Genomic DNA, 22,465 nt, shown 5'->3' with positions numbered 1-22,465 from the left:
TTGGCCAGATCAATGAATACGGCTGCACAGTAATGTTTCTTATCGATGGCGGTTAAGATATCGTTTAGGACCTTGAGCGTGGCTGAGGTGCACCCATGACCAGCTCTGAAACCAGATTGCATAGCAGAGAAGGTATGGTGAGATTCAAAATGGTCGGTAATCTGTTTGTTGACTTGGCTTTCGAAGACCTTAGAAAGGCATGGTAGGATAGATATAGGTCTGTAGCAGTTTGGGTCAAGAGTGTCCCCCCCTTTGAAGAGGGGGATGACCGCAGCTGCTTTCCAATCTATGGGAATCTCAGACGACACGAAAGAGAGGTTGAACAGGCTAGTAATAGGGGTGGCAACAATTTCGGCAGATAATTTTAGAAAGAAAGGGTCCAGATTGTCTAGCCCGGCTGATTTGTAGGGGTCCAGATTTTGCAGCTCTTTCAGAACATCAGCTGAATGGATTTGGGAGAAGGAGAAATGGGGAAGGCTTGGGCGAGTTGCTGTTGGGGGTGCAGTGCTGTTGACAGGGGTAGGAGTAGCCAGGTGGAAAGCATGGCCAGCAGTAGAAAAATGCTTATTGAAATGTTCAATTATGGTGGATTTATCAGTGGTGACAGTGTTTCCTATCTTCAGTGCAGTGGGCAGCTGGGAGGAGGTGTTCTTATTCTCCATGGACTTTACAGTGTCCCAGAACTTTTTTGAGTTAGTGTTGCAAGAAGCAAATTTCTGCTTGAAAAAGCTAGCCTTGGCTTTTCTAACTGCCTGTGTATAATGGTTTCTAGCTTCCCTGAACAGCTGCATATCACGGGGGCTGTTCGATGCTAATGCAGAACGCCATAGGATGTTTTTGTGTTGGTTAAGGGCAGTCAGGTCTGGGGAGAACCAAGGGCTATATCTGTTCCTGGTTCTAAATTTCTTGAATGGGGCATGTTTATTTAAGATGGTTAGGAAGGCATTTTTAAAAAATATCCAGGCATCCTCTACTGACGGGATGAGGTCAATATCCTTCCAGGATACCCCGGCCAGGTCGATTAGAAAGGCCTGCTCGCTGAAGTGTTTCAGGGAGCGTTTTACAGTGATGAGAGGAGGTCGTTTGACCGCTGACCCATTACGGATGCAGGCAATGAGGCAGTGATCGCTGAGATCTTGGTTGAAGACAGCAGAGGTGTATTTAGAGGGGAAGTTGGTTAGGATGATATCTATGAGGGTGCCCGTGTTTAAGGCTTTGGGGAGGTACCTGGTAGGTTCATTGATAATTTGTGTGAGATTGAGGGCATCAAGTTTAGATTGTAGGATGGCTGGGGTGTTAAGCATGTTCCAGTTTAGGTCGCCTAGCAGCACGAGCTCTGAAGATAGATGGGGGGCAATCAGTTCACATATGGTGTCCAGAGCACAGCTGGGGGCAGAGGGTGGTCTATAGCAGGCGGCAACGGTGAGAGACTTGTTTTTAGAGAGGTGGATTTTTAAAAGTAGAAGTTCAAATTGTTTGGGTACAGACCTGGATAGTAGGACAGAACTCTGCAGGCTATCTTTGCAGTAGATTGCAACACCGCCCCCTTTGGCAGTTCTATCTTGTCTGAAAATGTTGTAGTTTGGAATTAAAATGTCTGAATTTTTGGTGGTCTTCCTGAGCCAGGATTCAGACACAGCTAGAACATCCGGGTTGGCAGAGTGTGCTAAAGCAGTGAATAGAACAAACTTAGGGAGGAGGCTTCTAATGTTAACATGCATGAAACCAAGGCTATTACGGTTACAGAAGTCGTCAAAAGAGAGCGCCTGGGGAATAGGAGTGGAGCTAGGCACTGCAGGGCCTGGATTCACCTCTACATCGCCAGAGGAACATAGGAGGAGTAGAATAAGGGTGCGGCTAAAAGCAATAAGAATTGGTCGTCTAGAACGTCTGGAACAGAGAGTAAAAGGAGGTTTCTGGGGGCGATAAAATAGCATCAAGGTATAATGTACAGACAAAGGTAAGGTAGGATGTGAATACAGTGGAGGTAAACCTAGGTATTGAGTGATGAAGAGAGAGATATTGTCTCTAGAAACATTGAAACCAGGAGATGTCATTGCATGTGTGGGTGGTGGAACTAATAGGTTGGATAAGGTATAGTGAGCAGGACTAGAGGCTCTACAGTGAAATAAGCCAATAAACACTAACCAGAACAGCAATGGACAAGACATATTGACATTAAGGAGAGGCATGCTTAGTCGAGTGATCAAAAGGGTCCAGTGAGTGGAGAGGTTGGTTGAGGGTCACGGCGATTTAGACAGCTAGCCAGGCCAACCGGTAGCAAGCTAGCATAGGATGGAGTCTGTTGTTAGCCACCTCTTGCGTTCGGTCAGTAGATTAGTGGGGTTCCGTGAGGTAGAGGGGATTAATCCAAATCACACAACAACAACAAAAATAAGAACAATAGATATAGTTATAGAGGCCCGAGAAGAAAACATAATAATAATAAAAATAAATAAATTGTCCGATTGTCTATTCAGATAGCAGCCGGTAAGACAGCTAACGGTTAGCGGGCCGCAGATGGGCGTTCAGGTAACGTCGCGACAGAGGAGCCAGCCGGATCTCATTCAGGTAGATAACGTCGGCAGTCCAGTTGTGAAGGCCCGGTGGGGCTCCGCGTAGGCAGTGAAACGGGTCCAGATAGGTGACTGCAGCCCAGGAGTGAATGATGGAACTCAGGAGTGATTGACGGAGCTGGCTAGCACCGGAACAATCGATGTTTGCTCCGGAATCGACGAAAGCCGACTGTCACACGGATAGCAGCTAGCTAGCTGTGAGATCCGGGTATGAATGTCCAGAGAGCAGTTGAAATCCAGGGACATGGAGAGAAAAATTGGTCCGGTATGTTCCGTTCCGAGCCGCGCTGCGCCGTACAAAACTGGCGATAGATTTTCGATGGATTTTCGAGCTAAAGGATAGCTGATGACCACAAACCGTGGTTAGCTGAATACTAACGATTTGCCAGTAAAGAAGCTAACTAGCTTCTGATTAGCTTCTGGATTAGCTTCTGGGCTAGCTCCTGGCTAGCTTCTGGCTAGTTTCTGGCTAGCTTCTTGGAGTTTCTGGCTAGCTTCTTGGAGGATTACAGATCTGAGGTAAATAATACTTTTTTATAAATATAAATTGGTGAGGCTGGTTGCAGGAGAGTGTTTAGAAGATGAGCTAATGGAAAATAAAAATAAAATGTATGTGAAAAAAGTTGTAAATATATATATATACAGGACACGACAAGACGAGGACAAAAGACGTCTGAACTGCTATGCGATCTCTTGGCCATCTTAGCCATTGAAGGTGTTACTGTTTGCTCAGTATATATGGCTGCACACCCCACCCCTTGTCTTTGATGGAATTTAGGAGTTGTTACATCACAGGTTGCTAAGTGCCATTGCAGAAGTTGGTCCTGCAGCCACAACCAAGGTGGTCCATTGCAGAACGTTCAGTATAACAGTGAGATAGTCCATTGGTAAGTGGAAGGTCCTTCGTTCAATCTGTCATCTACATTTAAATATCAAAGGTGCCCCCCTTCTTACCTCAAGCATAAGTGACCAACTCCACTGTGATTGGTTAAGAAGACTGTGAAATGTTATTCATTGATAGTCCCTTGTACTCTCTACCTGTGGGGCCTGGCTGGCTTTGTGACAGTAATCACTCATGCTACACATCCGACAAAGCCTTACGAGTCTCTGTCACACCATCTCATAGCTTCACATAGCATTTCTGGTCTGTGTCCAGCAACCTCTGACTCTGAAGTGACTGACAAAACAACAAAACAACAACCTTGACGGTGAGATGAAAACTGAGAAGGAGCCGGGGGTCGTACTCATCACAGCGAATAGTGTTTTGGAAGGTAAGAGAGTGTATTGTGTATCTCACGGTCTACAACGACTTGATGATGGTTCAAGTACAATGATGATTAACACTACGAAACACTGAATATGGGTTATTTATGAAAGCAGTCAAGTTAGACATATGGACTGAGTTTGGAGTATTTTGATAAATGTTCAGGGGCGGACTGGGACATACTGTGTCTATAGTTGCTATTGAGTTGAATATTGGGAAATGCAAATTATACCTACAGAAAGCTGAGGCCCTCCTCTCTTCGACAGGGACATGGGGGCGAAGCTTCCAAGGCTGTGTTTTTCCTGTAATTGCATTTTGAAATGTTACATGATCGGAACACATTTTTCTTTCAAGCGCATGGGTGGGGGAGGAGGCGAGGGCGCAGGGGCAGGGCAGACACTTTCATTACAGGAATCCTGTGGATAATGCACTTTACTGTTTGACCAAATCATGGTTTTAGCCTCCAAAAAAAAGGAAGTTTTGAGTGAGGTGACAATGTAGAATGTATTTTTTCAACGTTTACAGGCACCCTTTCTGATGACAGAGGCCCAGCAGGTCTCTTTACTGATGCTGTATTTGAGTTTGCATGACCTCAGCTCAGCTGGCTCATCTTGGTAGGGGGGCCGGCCGTTGCCCACTGATCAGCTAAAGGCTCATTATAGTACAGTGGTTCCCAACCAGGGTACTAGGACCCCTGGGGGTACTTGGCCTATCCACAGTGGGTAGTTAAGAGACCATAGGCCTACTGGTAAAATGCACAGAGACATTGTGCAACAACAACAAAAAACAATTATCTTAAAGGCTCAGTCACCTTTTTTCATAGTTTTATTTTTATATAAAAAATATATTTTGGTTTGTTTGTGTCATCAACCAAAAAAATGGTGGGGGGGTTCCTTATTATTTTCTATGTTTGGTTAGGTCAGGGTGTGACTCGGGTGGGAAAATGTTTTCTATTTCTTTGCTTTTGGCCGTGTGTGTTTCCCAATCAGAGGCAGCTGTCTATTGTTGTCTCTGATTGGGGATCACACATAAGTTGTAATTTTCCTTTTGGGTTTTGTGGGATCTTGTTTTCTGTATAGTTTCTTAGCCTTACAGAACTGTGCGTTTTTTTTTGTTTTTTTGTATTTGTTTGTTGCAGGTTTAGCACTATGAAGTTTTACGTTCGTTGTGTTGTTTATTGGTTTTTGGTGGAACAGTAATAGAGAAAATGTACGCCTACCACGCTGCACCTTGGTCCGGTCATTCTCCAAACGAGGAGTGTAACAGTAACAATAAAACCAAACCAACACCTAGCTCCACTTTGAGCCTTTCTCCATGGGTCTTCCGGTCCCTCTCTGCTAATGGACAGCTAAGCTGTTTACCGGCATATCCAACAAAAGAGAACAGAGATCCAACAGACTTGCCCTTATTGGGATCAGGTCTACGGCCAAGTAACATCCGGTAGGTTCCTGTCCAGTTGGGTTTAATTTCCCTCCCAGTATTAGGAGGGCCATGCATGTCAGCTCTTGCTGCTCCAGACCAAAAAAACTGATCTGGCTGAAGCCAGGTTAAAACAGCCACCACCTAACCTCCAAGCTAATTATATTCAGGTGTGTGTAATTAGGCTCTTACCCTTCCGGGCCACCCTCTCTCACAAGCAGAAATATACCGGCCTTCACACACCCACCCTCTCTCTCCATCACACTTGGTTTGTACCTGGAAATGAAAACTTTATTTCCAAAACGTTATATTCACCAATTTTGTATAATTGCTTATGGGTACCTTCATGTGTGTGTGTAAAATATGACTGTTCTCAGATTTTTTATTCATAGATTGTATGTGTTTTTTGCAAAACGCTATATATCCATTGTTTAGCTGGAATGCACGGTTCATATTCTGCATATTTGACTGTGATATGTGCTTGTCTCACAGAGTTATCATAAGATGAATGCACTTCTGGATAAGAGCATCTGCTAAATGACAAAAATGTAAATGTTTTATGTACCGATCGTAACATTATGACTAGAACTACTGTTCCCTGAAGGAGGGAAAAGAGGTACAACATACTATTTGGAGTCGCACGGTTGAAGGATCTACAATCATGCCTGACAAGGCCAATGAAATCTGCGCCTCACTGGAAGCCCGCCTTCCACAGGTGATAAGCGTGAGGCTTGGATTCATTCCTTCAATTTAATACCGCTCTTCGACAAGCCCAGGGGCTAAACATGTGTTGTACCTAATTTCCCATCCGTAAAGATCTACATCGCCCCCTGCCAATAATGTCCCATACCTGAGAGAGCTTCCACTCCTGAGAGAGATGGTCCAACCTAGACAAAAGATCTGCATCCTCCAAAGCGAAAGCATGTGCGCACTGCTCTCCAGCAATAGGGAGCGAGCCAAGGTTAGGAGGGAGGCAGTCTCTCCCCATCTGTTGATGCATGCCACCAGCCGGCCCAACAAAATCAGGGGGATGCACTTGAGCGCCAGAAACTCTGGATAATCTGTCGTGATCACCTTGCAGGATACAACTCAGCCCATAGGAGCCCCCTGACAATAACAGAGGGTCCCACCACTGGGTCATGGCCCGTAGGCCTAACAGAGACACCTGAAGTGATCGGCTAAGGCTGTGAGATGCGTCCAGGTCAGGGGCTAGCACAGTATCAGCAATAGCCCCACAGGAATTACTTCCTCACAGAAGCCATCTTCCCCAGTAGGCATAGGCAGTGGCGTAAGCGCACAGTGTTACCCAGCCAAAATGTGGCTAAGCAAAGCCATAACTCGGACACCCTCCGTGGGGATAGAAAAGCGTGATACGTGAGTGAGTCTAGCTCGAGACCCAGAAACAGAATGCACTGAGCTGGAGTCAGACAGCAATGCTTGCCCCCTCGACTCCACCGCCACCAGCCAATCGCTGTAACAGCCGGCGGCTCGTGAGCATTCTGAGCATGTAGACTCTGAGATACTTGCTGAGGGCACGTAGGTCTAGAACACAATGCAAAGTCCCGCCCCTTTTCATAACCATGAATACCGGCTGTACCAGCAGTCCCAGATCTTCCACATAGCAACCACTTGGATTGCCTGCTTCTGGAGAAGGAAGGATATTTCCTCAAAACAGGCACTGACGCCTCATGAACAGTCGATGTGATGACGCTGCAGAAGTGTGCGGGACACACAACAAATTGTAGCCTGTACCCTGACATCACTGTTAGCATGATCCAGGGCGACACTGCGCATGCGCTCCATTGGTCGGAGCAGACAGCGAGACTCCTGTGAAGTACCATCTGATGGGGTGGGATGCCACCTTGTGGACTGGGAGAGATTGGTTCTTCTTCCATTTCAACCACTCTTGAAAACCATGTGTCAGAGCATGGAGAAGGAACACTTTTCATAGAACTTTTAACACCTGTGAACACTGTGGAACTCAGTTGAATCAACTGTGTTTATGTGGCAAGGTTTCCCTAAAGCCCGGCCCACTCTTGGTACACGGGCTCCGGCGATCAGTGCCGTACCCCGATTGGCCATGCCACTTGGGGGTACCGTTGTCACAACTAACCTCACTCAGTTTAGGTGGTAAGATGCGTTCAGGTAACCGGCTGGAACCCAGTGCTGGACCGCACACATTAAAAATAGACCCAGAGAAAAAACTTTATTATGGAGGTTACCCTACCGACCAGTCATGGGTACTGGTGACAAAGGAATGGGACAGACAGCTCTGAAAAATGTACCCTTTCTGTTGTAACAGACATGGGCAATTTGTAATTGAATTGAATTCCCAGGAATGAAAAGCATTGAACTGGAGACAGACAGCTTATTTGGGGGCTCATATAACCACAGAGACTGTGTGTGGGATAATAGGGTGGTCGTATCCAACTCTGCTCCTTTCCTCAACTCCGCTACCAACAACTAATCGCCTATAGAGCCAATAACCTGTACCACTAGACACCTCATAGGGACTAATGAGCTACAGGCAGGAATCAGCAAGGAATCCCAATAATGAGCCACCCATGGGGGAGGGGCGCCCCCTTGTGGACAGTGACCCAACTTGTCACTTTCACTTTGGGGAGAATGATATACCCCTTGAATTTTTTAAGTATATTTTTTCATTTAACCTTTATTTAATTGTGAACCCTGTGAAGACTGTGGAATGTGGAGTAACAGAGGGGGCAGCAATAAACATGGACAAGCATCCAACATATGCTGTACTTCCATGAGACTGTATAGCCTGCATGAAGCCTGGCACCTTTACGGGCACAGGGGGCTCTGACATAGTACCTTGTTTGCCAAACATGGGGGGCATTTTTGTCACATTGTTTTCTGCCGGAGGGGCGCACTGGTCACTCAGACCCGTGCCAAGGCCTCTTGCTCCAGGGTCAGCCCAGCCAAGTGATCTGCTTCTTCATCAGAGGTGCATGCCAACCCCGTTTCCTTCACTGCCATAACGCTTGGGGAAATCTTGCAAGTTTCACTTTTAAGCATTCTAGCTGAAGTTAGTCAGCATAAGCTAGGCTATCTAGCCTCTTTGATCACAGCACGGTCCGTTTAGAATAACTTATTTTTTATTTATTTAAAAATTTAAATTTTACCCCCTTTTTTCTCCCCAATTTCGTGGTATCCAATTGTTAGTAGCTACTATCTTGTCTCATCGCTAGATCGCTCCCGTACGGGCTCAGGAGAGACGAAGGTTGAAAGTCATGCGTCCTCCAACCAAGCCGCACTGCTTCTTAACACAGCGCGCATCCAACCCGGAAGCCAGCCGCACCAATGTGTCAGAGGAAGCACCGTGCACCTGGCAACCATGGTTAGCGTGCACTGTGCCCGGCCCGCCACAGGAGTCGCTGGTGCGCGATGAGACAAGGATATCCCTGTCACTGCATCCCCCACGCCCGTACGGGAGCGATGTAGCTCCCTAACCCGGACGACGCTATGCCAATTGTGCATTGCCCCACGGACCTCCCGGTCGCGGCCGGTTACAACAGAGCCTGGGCGCGAACCCAGAGTCTCTGGTGGCCCTTAACCACTGCGCCACCCGGGAGGTCCCATTTAGAATAACTTAACAACTTAAATCTCTGTATATTAAACAGGAGAGCTACCCTAGAAAATCCACCGTGGGCAGGGAGGAATAGCTAGTAATAGCTAGCTCACCTCGACGAGTTACCCTGGCTAGCACGCTATGCAGCCCTCGTTTAGCTAGTCTGGTCTCAAAAGTCCACTTAGGACCAGATCCATTCATCAAGAAGTCTGGGAAGAGAGGCAAGCTGTGATTGACCGAGGTGGCAGGGGGTACCCACCAAACCTGGCCGCCCTCTGTCTTCAAGTAGACTCCCGTAACCGGCGACAAACTGCACAGCCACCGCATGACCCACGCCCAGGCAGGCACTGCATTCCCCACGCCCAGGCAGCTACCGCATCCCCCACACCCAGGCAGGCACAGCTTGCCATTTGCTAATCTGTAAAGGGTATGGAGAGTCACATATCCCTTTAACCATTCTGTAGCTACCGTATGTGCTATTCTGAAGTTTTGTCTGAATCAGATCATCTTGATGGGAACATTTTAAACTGATTTATTTGAAAGACATTTTAAAAAGCATACAGTGATTTCCCAATAAAGGAATGGACACGGAGTGAATCATGCGGTCATAAATCTCCATATACTGCCTCCATTTGTTTTGTATTCCTGTACTGAACACAATCATATTACAGTATGGAATGAAAAAGTACCTGAACTGTAGAACATATTCAAACAATCTTATTCACTGCGGGGAGTATAGTTGTTTATTGACTTATCCAGGAAAGACAAGTACTGTAGTTGATTAAGGCCTAGTGTTATTGTCAGTGTTTGACCACCTCATTCAGACTGTTAGGTATGATTTGTGATTTAAGATCATTGAGTCCCTCCGTGTGTGTGCATATTTAGTTTCAAGTTTCTAGTTTCAATTAAATTGTTAACTGGATTGTTGATCTAACATGAGTTCAATCTGTACTTGACCATGCACCCAGTTAAAATAAAATAGCTTTATTTTTCCAGAGGGAATTTGGTTATACATTTGTAGCTCCAGTTCAGTAAATGATTTCACAGTTTACATTCCTCCAGTGAGTTGTTATGATGACATGCCACAGGGGGGAGAGCTTTCCTCTTTTGTTCTCTATTGCTCCTCTATTCTTCCTTAAGCGAGGGGGGAGGCCGATAGCATGACGAAGCCCCATTAGACCAACTCCTTGAATGGCCTACTCCTTGAAGTTTGCGGTTGTCTTAGGCGATACAGATTGAATTGTGCCCAAGGTTTGAAATTAGAGAGCATGCAGAAGCCATTTCAATTGGTTTATCTTTTTTTTCTATATTTTGTATTGGACCTATGAGAGCATACAATTTACAATTGTTTACAAATATAAACAATTGTAAACAATTGTTTACAAATATATATATATATTTTTTATAGTAGTATTCCAGACAGTGTTTCTCCCAGTTTGTCTGTACTGGGCATGGAATTTGATTCATGTTTTACAGTAGCTATTGTGTGAAAAACTTTGTCCCTGCAATGAACCCGCTGACCATGCACCATGGTTCACAAACATCACCAACCAATAAGCTATTAAAGCTGCAATATGTAACTTTTTGCGCGACCCGACCAAATTCACATAGAAATGTAAGTTATTGATCTGTCATTCTCATTGAAAGCAAGTCTAAGAGGCGGTTGTCACACCCTGACCTTAGTATTCTTTGTTTTCCTTGTTATTTTGGTTAGGTCAGGGTGTGACATGGGTGATGTATGTGTTTTTTGTTTTTGTATGTTTATGGGGCTGTCTCTTTTCTAGGTATAGTGTATGTCTATGGTTGCCTAGATTGGTTCTCAATTAGAGGCAGCTGTCTATCGTTGTCTCTGATTGGGAACCATATTTAGGCAGCCATATTCTGTGGGTACTTTGTGGGTGATTGTTTCCTGTCTTTGTGTTCTCTGCACCAGATAGGACTGTTTCGGTTTTGCCACGTTTGTTATTTTGTATTTGTGTAGTGTTCACGTTATCGTCTTTCATTAAAACATGTTGAACACGAACTACGCTGCATTTTGAGGCAGCACGGAAGCAGGACTAGAAGCCCGAGAATCAGCCCCAAACATTTCTTGGGGGAGGCACACAGGAAGTATGGCAAAGCCAGGTAGGAGACCTGCGCCAACTTCCTGTGCTTACCGGAGAGTGAGAGGGACCGGCACTGCGTTATGCTGTGGAGCGCTCTGTGTCCCTAGTGCAGGTGCATAGCCCGTTACGCTACATACCAGCTCCTCGTATCTGCCGGGCTAGAGTGGGCCAGGTGCTTTGAAGCCAGCTCTACGCATCTGGTCTCCAGTGCGTCTCCTTGGGCCGGCGTACATGGCACCAGCCTTACGCATGGTGTCCCTGGTTCGCCTGCACAGCCCAGTGCGGGCTATTCCACCTCGCCACACTGGCAGGGCGACCGGGAGCATTCAACCAGGTAAGGTTGGGCAGGCTCGGTGCTCAAGAGCTCCAGTGCGATCTATCCAGTGCCACCTCCATGCACCAGCCCTCCGGTGGCAGCCGCCTGCACCAGGCTTCCTGTGCGTGTCCATGGCCCAGTACTCCCTGTTCCTCCTCCCCGCACTCTCCCTGAGGTGCGTGTCCTCGGCCCAGTACCACCAGCGCCGGCACCACGCACCAGGCCTACAGTGCGCCTCGCCTGTCCAGCGCTGCTAGAGCCTTCCTCCTCTCCAGAGCCTCTCGAGTCTTCCGCCTGTCCAGAGCCGCTAGAGTCTTCCGCCTGTCCAGAGCCGCTAGAGTCTTCCGCCTGTCCAGAGCCGCTAGAGTCTTCCGCCTGTCCAGAGCCGCTAGAGTCTTCCGCCTGTCCAGAGCCGCTAGAGTCTTCCGCCTGTCCAGAGCCGCTAGAGTCTCCCGCCTGTCCAGAGCCGCTAGAGTCTCCCGCCTGTCCAGAGCCGCTAGAGTCTCCCGCCTGTCCAGAGCCGCTAGAGTCTCCCGCCTGTCCAGAGCCGCTAGAGTCTCCCGCCTGTCCAGAGCCGCTAGAGTCTCCCGCCTGTCCAGAGCCGCTAGAGTCTCCCGCCTGTCCAGAGCCGCTAGAGTCTCCCGCCTGTCCAGAGCCGCTAGAGTCTCCCGCCTGTCCAGAGCCGCTAGAGTCTCCCGCCTGTCCAGAGCCGCTAGAGTCTCCCGCCTGTCCAGAGCCGCTAGAGTCTCCCGCCTGTCCAGAGCCGCTAGAGTCTCCCGCCTGTCCAGAGCCGCTAGAGTCTCCCGCCTGTCCAGAGCCGCTAGAGTCTCCCGCCTGTCCAGAGCCGCTAGAGTCTCCCGCCTGTCCAGAGCCGCTAGAGTCTCCCGCCTGTCCAGAGCCGCTAGAGTCTCCCGCCTGTCCAGAGCCGCTAGAGTCTCCCGCCTGTCCAGAGCTGCTAGAGTCTCCCGCCTGTCCAGAGCTGCTAGAGTCTCCCGCCTGTCCAGAGCCGCTAGAGTCTCCCGCCTGTCCAGAGCTGCTAGAGCCGTAGCGAGTATTTGTGTAGTGTTCACGTTATCGTCTTTCATTAAACATGTTGAACACGAACTACGCTGCATTTTGGTCCGATCCCTGCTACACTCTTCAGACGAAGAAGAGGAAATCAGCCGTGACAGCGGTAGATTTGTTCTTTGTGTGCTATTTCCATGCTTCCTTTTCGTTATGTTTAGTTTCTGCGTCTTTTGCTTTGGGGTTTGGTACACTAGCTTCAAACAGCTGAAAATACAATATTTGCGGTTCTTGAAAATATATTTCACAGTGGTTTAGATGGTACAATGATTATCTTGTTACATAAAATGAAATTAGGAGAACTATTAGAATTTTCGCAACCAGGTAATGGCAGAGCAATTTCTGCATATTGCACCTTCTAAAGAGCGACTGCCTTAAAGAGCGAACCCCTTTGGAAACAGCCTATGAGTCAGAAAACAGTTATTCTAGTGTCAAAATTGAGTACATAGTGTAAATAGGATAATTTGATCATAAAGTCACTCTGCAAAAATTGAGTTTGGAACATCCATGTGTCACAACAGGTAAATTAAGGTTGGGTTTGATTTGAAGCCCACTAACATGGGCTGAACAGCTGCGGTCATTTCTATCTATCTAATAGCTTAGCCAGAGTTCAGTGGCTCTTTAAGGCTCCAGCACAGAGCCTTTGTACATGTGACTCTGCAACTACTACTGTAAACAGTATCATTGTCACTGTATGTTAGCAAATAGTGTCATGTATATGTTTTAATTTATGTGTTTGAGCTGATCTTGGACCTAGCGGTATCCCACTTTGGGTGAGGTTATATGAAGGTAACATTTAATATCCATACAGACATGCCAGATATGAGCAGAGAAGCCCTTTTCATTGGAGTCATGAACAGCCAGTTTTCTGGTTTTAAGATCACGACAGATCAGTTACACACTCTAGTAAGGCTGTTCCCAATTGGTCCACAAGATGGTGCTATGCTGATGTGATTGGGAACTCTGCCTCCTTTTCCCTCCATCACCTTATGCTAAGCACACAGTCCGACTCCACAGCTCAGCTGCATATGGGTGTCAGATAAAATTGCCTCTCGAGCCTGATCTTGGGTCAGTTTAGCATTTTCCCCACTAATGGTTAGTGTTAGGATTGGAGGAGGGGAGCCTCTGTATGAAAGCTTATGTTTTAATTGATTACTCTGACTGAGAGTGGTATGTTACCCATTTATCCAAAATGCTTAAGGCTGAATGCTCAAGTGCATGTCAACAAAAATTGGAGGGTGCAAAATTCTCCATGCCCTGAGGTCTTGTGTAAATCAACTGTCCGTCATACAGACCTACATTTGAATGATCTCCCACATGAAAAAATTATACAGTTTACTATAGAATACTACAGTACTTACTACAGAATTATATAGTAAACTGTAGTATACTGTAGAATAATATAATACACACTGTAGTATCCCTCAACCATGTTATACAATAGTAAATACTACAGTATTATCAGCAAAAAAAGCACTGTAGTAAATATTACAGTAATATCTGCAAAAACACTACAGTCAACAAAAACACACTGCTTTAACTATAGTAAATACTACAGTATTGAATTTTTATATGCTATTCCTAATCCCCTCACAATTTGTGCCACCCATAAGCGTGAAACCTACAGCAACCATTACACGTAAAATATTTCAGAGATCTTTATCTTTATCTATATTTTAAGGGGTTTTCATTATTCGCTCTTCTATAAATCCGTAAACTTAATGTATATCCTGCAGAATCTTGTCTTCTCAAGCTCAGACAGCTTGTATAGTTCAGAGCTACCGTTGTAAGGTGCTGCTCCCGACCCCTGGCTTTAGCCTCAGGCTACATCACACTTGGCAACAGAAACCAGCAATGAAACCACATGCACAGAGGTAACACAGTGCCTTTCCCACCTTATTACGCTGCCTATAGCATCTCAGCGAGAGGCTTTACTATCTAGACTTGTTTGGCATCTGTCTATTAACACACATGCAATCTTTGTATCTGAAATTAAAGTTTACTGTGAGCCTACGGTGTGTTGCGGAACTGCCTTTGATGTCAATTTAAAAAGTTTTACAAGGTTTGTAACCTTTGCAGAAATAACAAGCAGGTACGACAGTTGTAATTACATCCCGATAGGAGGAATTCAATGGAAGGTATCCATGGAAATATAACACAGGGTCATCCAAACAGAGCAGACCTATTTTAAAAATATGAGCATAAAATCACTAAGCTCATTATTTGGTTGGGAAATGATTTTGAAGTCCCCCATCCTTTTATCTTTTCCCTCTGAAACTATTTTCTGAGAATATTTTACCGTATCAAATTCAAAAAGTAAAAAGGAATTAAGGATATGCAAATCTGACTCCAAAATCTATTTTTCATCTTGGACAAACCACAGGAGGATGAGGAACTATAACCAACCAGCCCAACAGAACAGGGTAATTCATTATTATGCTATTTGGTAATCAGTAAGACACATGCATCCAAAGCACCTACAGTAAAAACACGAGGCTCTGCAGATATTCTGATGCATCTTTAGACAAATTCAGACTATGGCGTAAAACATTTCATTGCTTCATTTATTTATTTTTCCTATCAAGGTCAGTTTTCTTGGCCCCAGCCAGTAGATATGGTCTCAAGGCCCAAAACGGTTTCTATGTCTTCAATCGTACACAGTGTTACAACAACAACCTTCCACTCCCTGATGAGTAAGCCTATTCAGGCCATACCCTGAATGGAGATTTTATACAAACCCATTCCAACAAATTAAAACTGCAGTAGCGGAATGCATATTGTCTTTTATTTTCCTGTGTTTATACGATATGATGTTCTAGGACATATTGAACAACAACATCATCTGTATCAGGTGTACAAAGCTGCATGTCACATTTCATATTTTTTTGTATTTGATCCTAATTTATACCAATAATCCATTTTATTTGTAGAGCGCTTTTCATTTACAGGCAGACTCTCAATGCTCTTACCAGGTTCAAAGTAATCTGATAGAATAAATCTCATGTCTATCTTCTTATAGTCCATACATGCTAAGATCAATACGTATTCGTTTGACAAATCATAGGTACCCTGTTCTGGCTGACGGCAATGTCGGCTCAAAACAAAAGTGACATGGTTTAAGCATGTGGAGTAATGATTAGTATTGCAAAAGTGATGCAAAAGTGATTGCTTTTGATAAAAAACACTTTACCCTACCTTCCCCCTGTACCCTACCCTTATGAAAATGTATGTTATATGGAAAAGGTGTTGTATGTTTTGAACAATGCATTATGCTGCCTTGTTGACGACATGACAGAGCGACTCAGATTACGATTTGATTAAAGAAGGGTGCTCCTCCCTCACAGCTTTTGTCCGTTCACGTCACGAGCCAAAGACCGGTGCACAGTGGTTCAGCTTAATCGAACTCCCTTCATGTTAGAAATGCAGATTCTAGCTTTAAAGTGATAGTTTATTTTATCTTATTTTCCTCAAATTGTTAGCTGGTTAATTACCGATCTCTTGAGTCACTTGGCTGCTATTTTTGGATGTAGCAATGCTAGTGGAAACAAATTGCATAAATTAGTGCTTTGGAAGACACAAAAATAAAATGCAACGTCCCTTTAACTTCCAAGCATTCATTATTCGTTGTCCCAGAAATCCATTTTGATTGAATAGGCACCTTTCATGAGTGAAGGCCATACAGACATTGAAATTAACCAGCTTTACTAAATATCAAAAAAGTGGGCATGTTACTATTTGTACATGAAAGATAGACACAAGGACCCAGGAGTTGACAGCCCCCCCCCCTTCCCCATGTGCTAGGGGAGGTACGGATATCCTCCCTTCCTGAGTGTGAACTCCAGTGAAGACTGTGGGCATAGGGAGAATAGCTGAGGTGATCCCACTAGAACTTCTGAGGATGATGGGTTGACCTGGGAGGGCCTCTCACCTGAAAACTTGGAAATTATGGAAGCCATAAAGGTCCTTCATTTTGTGCCATCTGGTAAGTCAGTTTGCCCAGGATTGGAGGGTTTCCCTGCTGTGCAACCCGAGAACCCTTGTGCCAGACTTGCAAGCGTGTGCCATTTGCCTTCTAGACTTTACACCTGACAACCCGGAGGGAAGTCTTGTATGTTTAGTGAATAAGTTGAATTTTAGGGTAGGACTGTCCTTTTACACTTCAACAAGACTTGCCTTGATTTTTGTCTAGTTTTACATGTATAATGTGTGAGTGAGTATTGTTTTTAAATGAATCTGTGGCATTATCTATGTGTGTTTACAACTTGTTACAACTGGTTACTGTATGAATCATGTTTGATATTTTTCCACCAGCATCTTGATATTGAAACCATTCATGCTAAATGAGATGCCTTTATTGGCCTGGACAGCTGGACATTTCAAAAGCAAATGGTGTGGGTCAATATTTACAATATGACTGTAAATGGAACCCTGGCCGTGCCATGGGAAGTACAGCTGCACCCGTTAACTATCATTCTGAAGTGGGCTGACACATTTTATCTGGTTGCCCATGGGTGAACATAACAAGGATATCATCTGATGCGTATTTCACCATTTCTGATATGACTCGGGTTGTTTGCTTGGTGACTGAGTCTTTGTCTGAGGCGCAGAACTGTTTGCCTGAGGTGAATAGTATTATGGGTTTTCTTAGGGCAGAAGATGTGCCTCTGTAACAGTCGTCCTCCCAAACACCAAGATAACCTCCTACTTATTCCTACATATAGGCTACATACAACCACAACGTCCACACCTTTTGTATTTGGCGCATGTGACTAATAACATTTGATTGGATTTCATTTGAACTACAACGTCTTACCAACTCAAGTCCTTCACCCCACAAACTTCTCACTGTACAAACAACGTAGACGGCTGCATGCCACCAAACAATTAGTTACAGTATGTAGGGCACTATATATGAATAGCACAACAGGGCAGTTATGAATAGCACAGCCTTTTACTAAAAATATGTATGACACAGGTAGCTCAGACAATCTCCGTAGTTATCATTGGGGCATCCACCCCTTTCCACTTCCTGTATTGGCTCTTCTGTGGTCTTTATGGGTTAATCTGCTCTGGTTGAATTTTCTCAGGCAATGGATTAAGTAAGATTATCCAGTAGAAAAAAGCCACATGTTCTAATCTGGTAAATTTCAAGGTTTCCACTCGTTGAATGTATTATTAGACCTGGGATGGTTTGTTGAGACTTATTTAATAATACAAATATCATGACCATACGGAATCATTTAATCCACTTCATGGAGAGGATAAGACGCTCTTCCTTGTGGCCTTACTTTGAACCAGTTGCTTGAGATAGTTTTATTTAATCCACTTAAAAACGGAAGATAATTAGCTTGATTTTTCTCGTCGTTACATTCTTTGCCTCCAAAAGGATTATCCCTCATTGCCACACAGAATTGGTGTCAAGGAGAAGCAACTGTTTGAAGTTGTCTTTTACTATTCATGTATTGGCACCAAGCTGGAACTTGCTATACTTTGACTGATTTCCTTGTTCTTCTACAGCATGTGTGTGCATATCTGTAATGTCAGCACAGCTGCAGGGTAGGGCTTCAGTGCCTTGAAACAATGGGAGAGCACAATGGCAGTAGTTGGCATCTGAGATTCTGATGCCAGAAACCCCACAATCATACACTATTGGTCCGGTTATCTATACGGAGACAAACCTATTGTGCACCTTGACGAGGTAATCACTCCACCTGGCATGCAAAAGCACTCTCACTGGTGTAAGGTATTGTGGTAGAAAGAGCTGTATGTCTTGCTTTCACACTGGCGTAGTGACATGGTCTACATTACACAACACAACCTGCCGTTAATGTTATTACACCCTGTACATGTGAGGCAGTACGACTATTTTTTCTGCCGGTTGCTTTTTATGTTTACGGTAGTCCTGCATTTTTTATTCATTAATTTAATTTCTCATCCACATAAATTATACTGTATTTCAGAAGGGGAGATAATCATTTGATTTAGCAAAATGTATCCCATTCTTCCAGAGGGGTTATGACCTTGATAATATTTATCCCAAAGAGGGTAAAAGAAACTGCTCAAACAGAATAAAGAATTCATAACATTTCCCACTTTTTGCAACTAGCTGAATGTACTATTTGAAAAGACTTAACTAGGACAAGGCTATTCTGTTTCTATACTCCCAAGGCCAGTTGCCTCAAGCTGATAGCCTTTTCCCTAAACAACGATAGTGAGGCTTTCCGAGCCACGCCCCAGGTATGAACCTAGCTTCTTGTCCTTATTCAAGGTAATAACTTTTCCCCAAACCACAAATATACCCTCATTAGCTGTCATTCTGAGAGTTGAAACCATACCATTAACCATACAGTTAACCTTACAGTTTACCATACCATTAACCATACCGTTTACCATACAGTTTATCATACAGTTTACCATACAGTTTACCATACCATTAACCATACCGTTTACTAATACAGTTTACCATACAGTTTACCATACTGTGTACCTCAAAGAGAACATAGGAATGACATGTTATCATACTTTGGAAGGCAATACAAACCAAACAGCATCATTAGAACAGAAATATAAAAGGAGATAAATGGAATTTCCCTCCAGCAGTTGTCTGAAGACATGTTAGCTCAGACCCCATATGGCTTTCTGGAAACAAGACAGCCATTTTAATGAAAAACATGCTGGGAATATCAAACCGTCAAATGTAAAACTCTATTTCTAGTCCAAGAATCTGCCTCAGAGCGCAATGTGACTGTAAAATAGATCATGTGGTCAATTAAAAGCAGATTGAATAAAAACAAAATAAAAAAATGTCACCTTCCAAAGCAAACAGGAAGATACACATTTTAGCAACTGAATACAACCAGGAGCAGGACAGTGGAAGGTAACTATTTTGGGGATTGATTTCGATGGCCAAGCTGCCATGCGGCCTGCAGCAGGACAGTATATCTCTGTCAACACCACGAGACAGCGCCCTCAGGAAGTCAGACAGCCTTCTAGCACAAGCACATGAAGAAGCCCTGGGGAGGAGACATGCTGTAGTGGAGGGAGGTGTACAGTAGGCTTCAATTGGTACTACAATTCTTTTTTACATGTCTTGGTAAGACTTTACCAGCCCACAGGGATCATCCTTTACTGCATGTGTACACCGTACTGTTACATCTGTTCACGTAGGAAACATCTACAACAGACTTAATGGCTGTTATTTAGTCACTGTCTTTCTGAGATGACAATAACACACTGTTAGGGATCATACATACAGTATGAGGAAGTATTTCAGTGGGTTATGACCACTTCATAATGCATTATGCATCATTTCATGTATTTTTGTTTGTAATCCCAGCCCCCATCCCCGGGAGGCCTTTTGCCTTTTGGTAGGCCGTCATTGTAAATAAGAATTTGTTCTTAACTGACTTGCCTAGTTAAATAAAGGTTAAATAAAATAAAAAATAAAAATAATAATAATTATACCTATAGATGTTCATGACCTAAAATATACACTATTGACAGAAGACTTCAACTTGCCAAGGGTTCGTCAATATAACACACAAAAAAGGCTGGCATAAAATATCATAGGGTCTCCTCACACATTGCTCACAGTCACATAAGGGCCCTGTTACGTAAGGTCCTCAGTCAGTTGATGAGGTGAAACCCTGTGAAATGGGAGAGGCATGAGAATCTTCCCTCTAATCACCATAGAGATACAGTATACTGGAGCCATAGAAATAGAATTCATTGAACGGACACTCCCATTCAAGTCGATGTGCTGTGGTCTGAATTTTTTTCTCTCTTCTAGTCCTTTTATTTCTATAGTGGAAAGGCTGTGAGGCTACTCTCTCCCAGTAGAATGCTAGGAACAGGACTGTCTCTATGAGATACCTGACTACACACACAAACATTTCCTCATGCCCTTCAAACACCATCTGGGGTCAGGTTCACGGTAACTTAACTGAATTCATGTGTTTCTTTTGGGGATCAAATGTCTTGACACTTTCAATGATACAAATAAGAGACATATGAGAAGACACCTCTTTCAATGTCCTAAATATCTTCTCATAGGGCTCTGGCATTCTATAAAATACAATATTTCTCCTTACAGACACATACATAAAACTATAAATTCATAGGAAATAAAAACCTTCCAGATTAAATGGAATTGACTTCAACCATGTTAGTAATGCCATTTGCAATGCTATGACTTTACACACAACTTGCTGCTGTATATCTGTCAGGCGTTTCAGTGCTACGAGCCTGCCGGTGGATTTGAAAGCTAACAAACGACATTTATTGTTGTCGCCTGCATTCTGTGAGCTGTTTTTGAAGGCATGCTAATGCCAAGAACATTGGGTTCACCCTGTGTCAGCTCTGTGTCAGATCGACTCTGTGTCAGATCCATTTTCACTGAGACCTGGGGACATTCTCTACTACACCCTTAACTTTTTACTTTGCACTGTATGGTGCCAGGTTCCACTATGTCCTAGTAACACGTAGGGGACAGGATATCCCATGTGGAAATAACAAAGTCGTTTACATACAGTATAAAGAGAAGGGACATCATAACGCTTGCTGATGCATCTCACCAAGCATAGCCAATACAGGTGAAGGATCTTAATTTAAGCCAGTTTGCTACAACAGGAAAATAATCCTGCAGCAAAAGGAAATGTGAATTATTAGGTGGATTATAATTAATGAACATTTTTGTAGGGGTTGATACATTTTTCTTAAGGGAAAATCAAGTATGACATTTCTAAGTGGAAATTACAAACTTCAGAAGCCTTTTTAAACCTCAACTACACTACACATTTTATATTTCCAGCATTGCAGGAAAGTTCTCCTTCAACTGGGTGATCAAATGAAGATCCTACATCTGTATACTTACTGTAAGGCCTATGCTATCTATGTTGTACAGCCAGAGTACAAATATGTCATGAGTAATTAAACATTTACAACATTGATTTGTTCAGTCTCTTGGTACACATTATAGCTGGCTTGACCGATTGTTTTATCGATTCAAGTGAAAATATCGAAAACACTCTTTGACATTACAAAACTCAGACCATTTCCTCTTTTTTAATACCCATATTTCTCTCTCTTTTCCCCACAGAGGCTCCATCATCTGGGAGGTCAAAGAATGGATATGTTTTCCAGGAGATGGGTGAGTATGGAACAGAGTTTCATTGTTGACTTTGATCCCTTTGCTCAGCGGTGCTCTCATCTGCTGTGGTCTCTATCGCATGATAGGATGATGGATAGGATGTGACATGACATCATAGAATGATAGATAGGATGTGACATAGCATTATATCACATCATAGGATGATAGATAGGATGTTACATTGCATTATTTCACATCATAGGATGATAGATAGGATGTGACATGACATTATATCACATGATGAGATACTTCATATTTGTTTGACAAAATGTGTACATTTTGAATAGGTACTGACCAGTGGTAAGAAATACTGTAGATCACTCTGGGCAAAGCTAATATGCACTAATTGCAGTGGTTACTTATGCTAATCCTTCATTTCATACACCAATGAGCACCGTCAGGCCTTTAGCGGTAGTAACAAAGAAAACAAACTAGTAAATAACTAGGTAGATGACAAATGAGCCGATGCCATGGAGGAATACTCATATATCACATGTGTGCAAAGTTATAGCTCAGCCAAGCTAATTACCAGATCAAGCTGCATTGTTGTTCATGGATACAGTCTTCGTGCCCTCTTTCTCTCTCATAAAACATGCATGAATCTACAACACATATTTCTCTTCAATACGATGAAAGAATTTACGAGGGGACGTCTATTGTTATATTGTGCCATTTCTGGTTTTAGGGGAATTATTTTATAGGACCTCAATGTTCTGTACTGTGTGTTCTATAACAGATGGTAATACAGCCAGAGGGCAGACCAATAGCTTCATACTCTAAATACTGTTGACCTTGTCTAATACCTTAACCTTGAGACCAAAACAGGGTTATCGTGAATCAATCGATATTGTAGTAGCTACATCTATTAGGCTAACACTATGCGTTTTCTGCAGCTTTGTCTTTGGAGGGCAAGGTTCTGAAAATATAACTGTACTTTTCCATCATTCATATATGAATGTACCATAACATCAAGCAAGGCACTC

General features: G+C 43.8%; 1 protein-coding gene across 2 annotated transcripts in view; it reads left to right on the top strand.

The window, feature by feature from the left end:
* The first annotated feature begins 3,721 nt into the window (after positions 1-3,721).
* Positions 3,722-22,465, top strand: part of LOC139366416 (solute carrier family 4 member 11-like) — a 38,241-nt gene continuing 19,497 nt past the window's right edge. Inside the window, exons 1-2 of one of the 2 annotated variants that reach the window (XM_071103881.1) lie at positions 3,722-3,847; positions 21,432-21,482. In XM_071103881.1, coding sequence (XP_070959982.1) covers positions 3,790-3,847; positions 21,432-21,482 — 109 coding nt within the window. In that variant the 5' untranslated portion in view covers positions 3,722-3,789. Of the gene's footprint in view, positions 3,848-16,161; positions 16,317-21,431; positions 21,483-22,465 lie in introns of those variants that run through there. The other variant, XM_071103882.1, reaches the window with a different exon arrangement.

The sequence above is a fragment of the Oncorhynchus clarkii genome, chromosome 14, assembly GCF_045791955.1.
Source record: "Oncorhynchus clarkii lewisi isolate Uvic-CL-2024 chromosome 14, UVic_Ocla_1.0, whole genome shotgun sequence".
Taxonomy (NCBI): Eukaryota; Metazoa; Chordata; class Actinopteri; order Salmoniformes; family Salmonidae; genus Oncorhynchus; species Oncorhynchus clarkii.
Note: the sequence above shows the minus strand (reverse complement) of the source record. Positions and strands in the feature narration are given on the sequence as shown.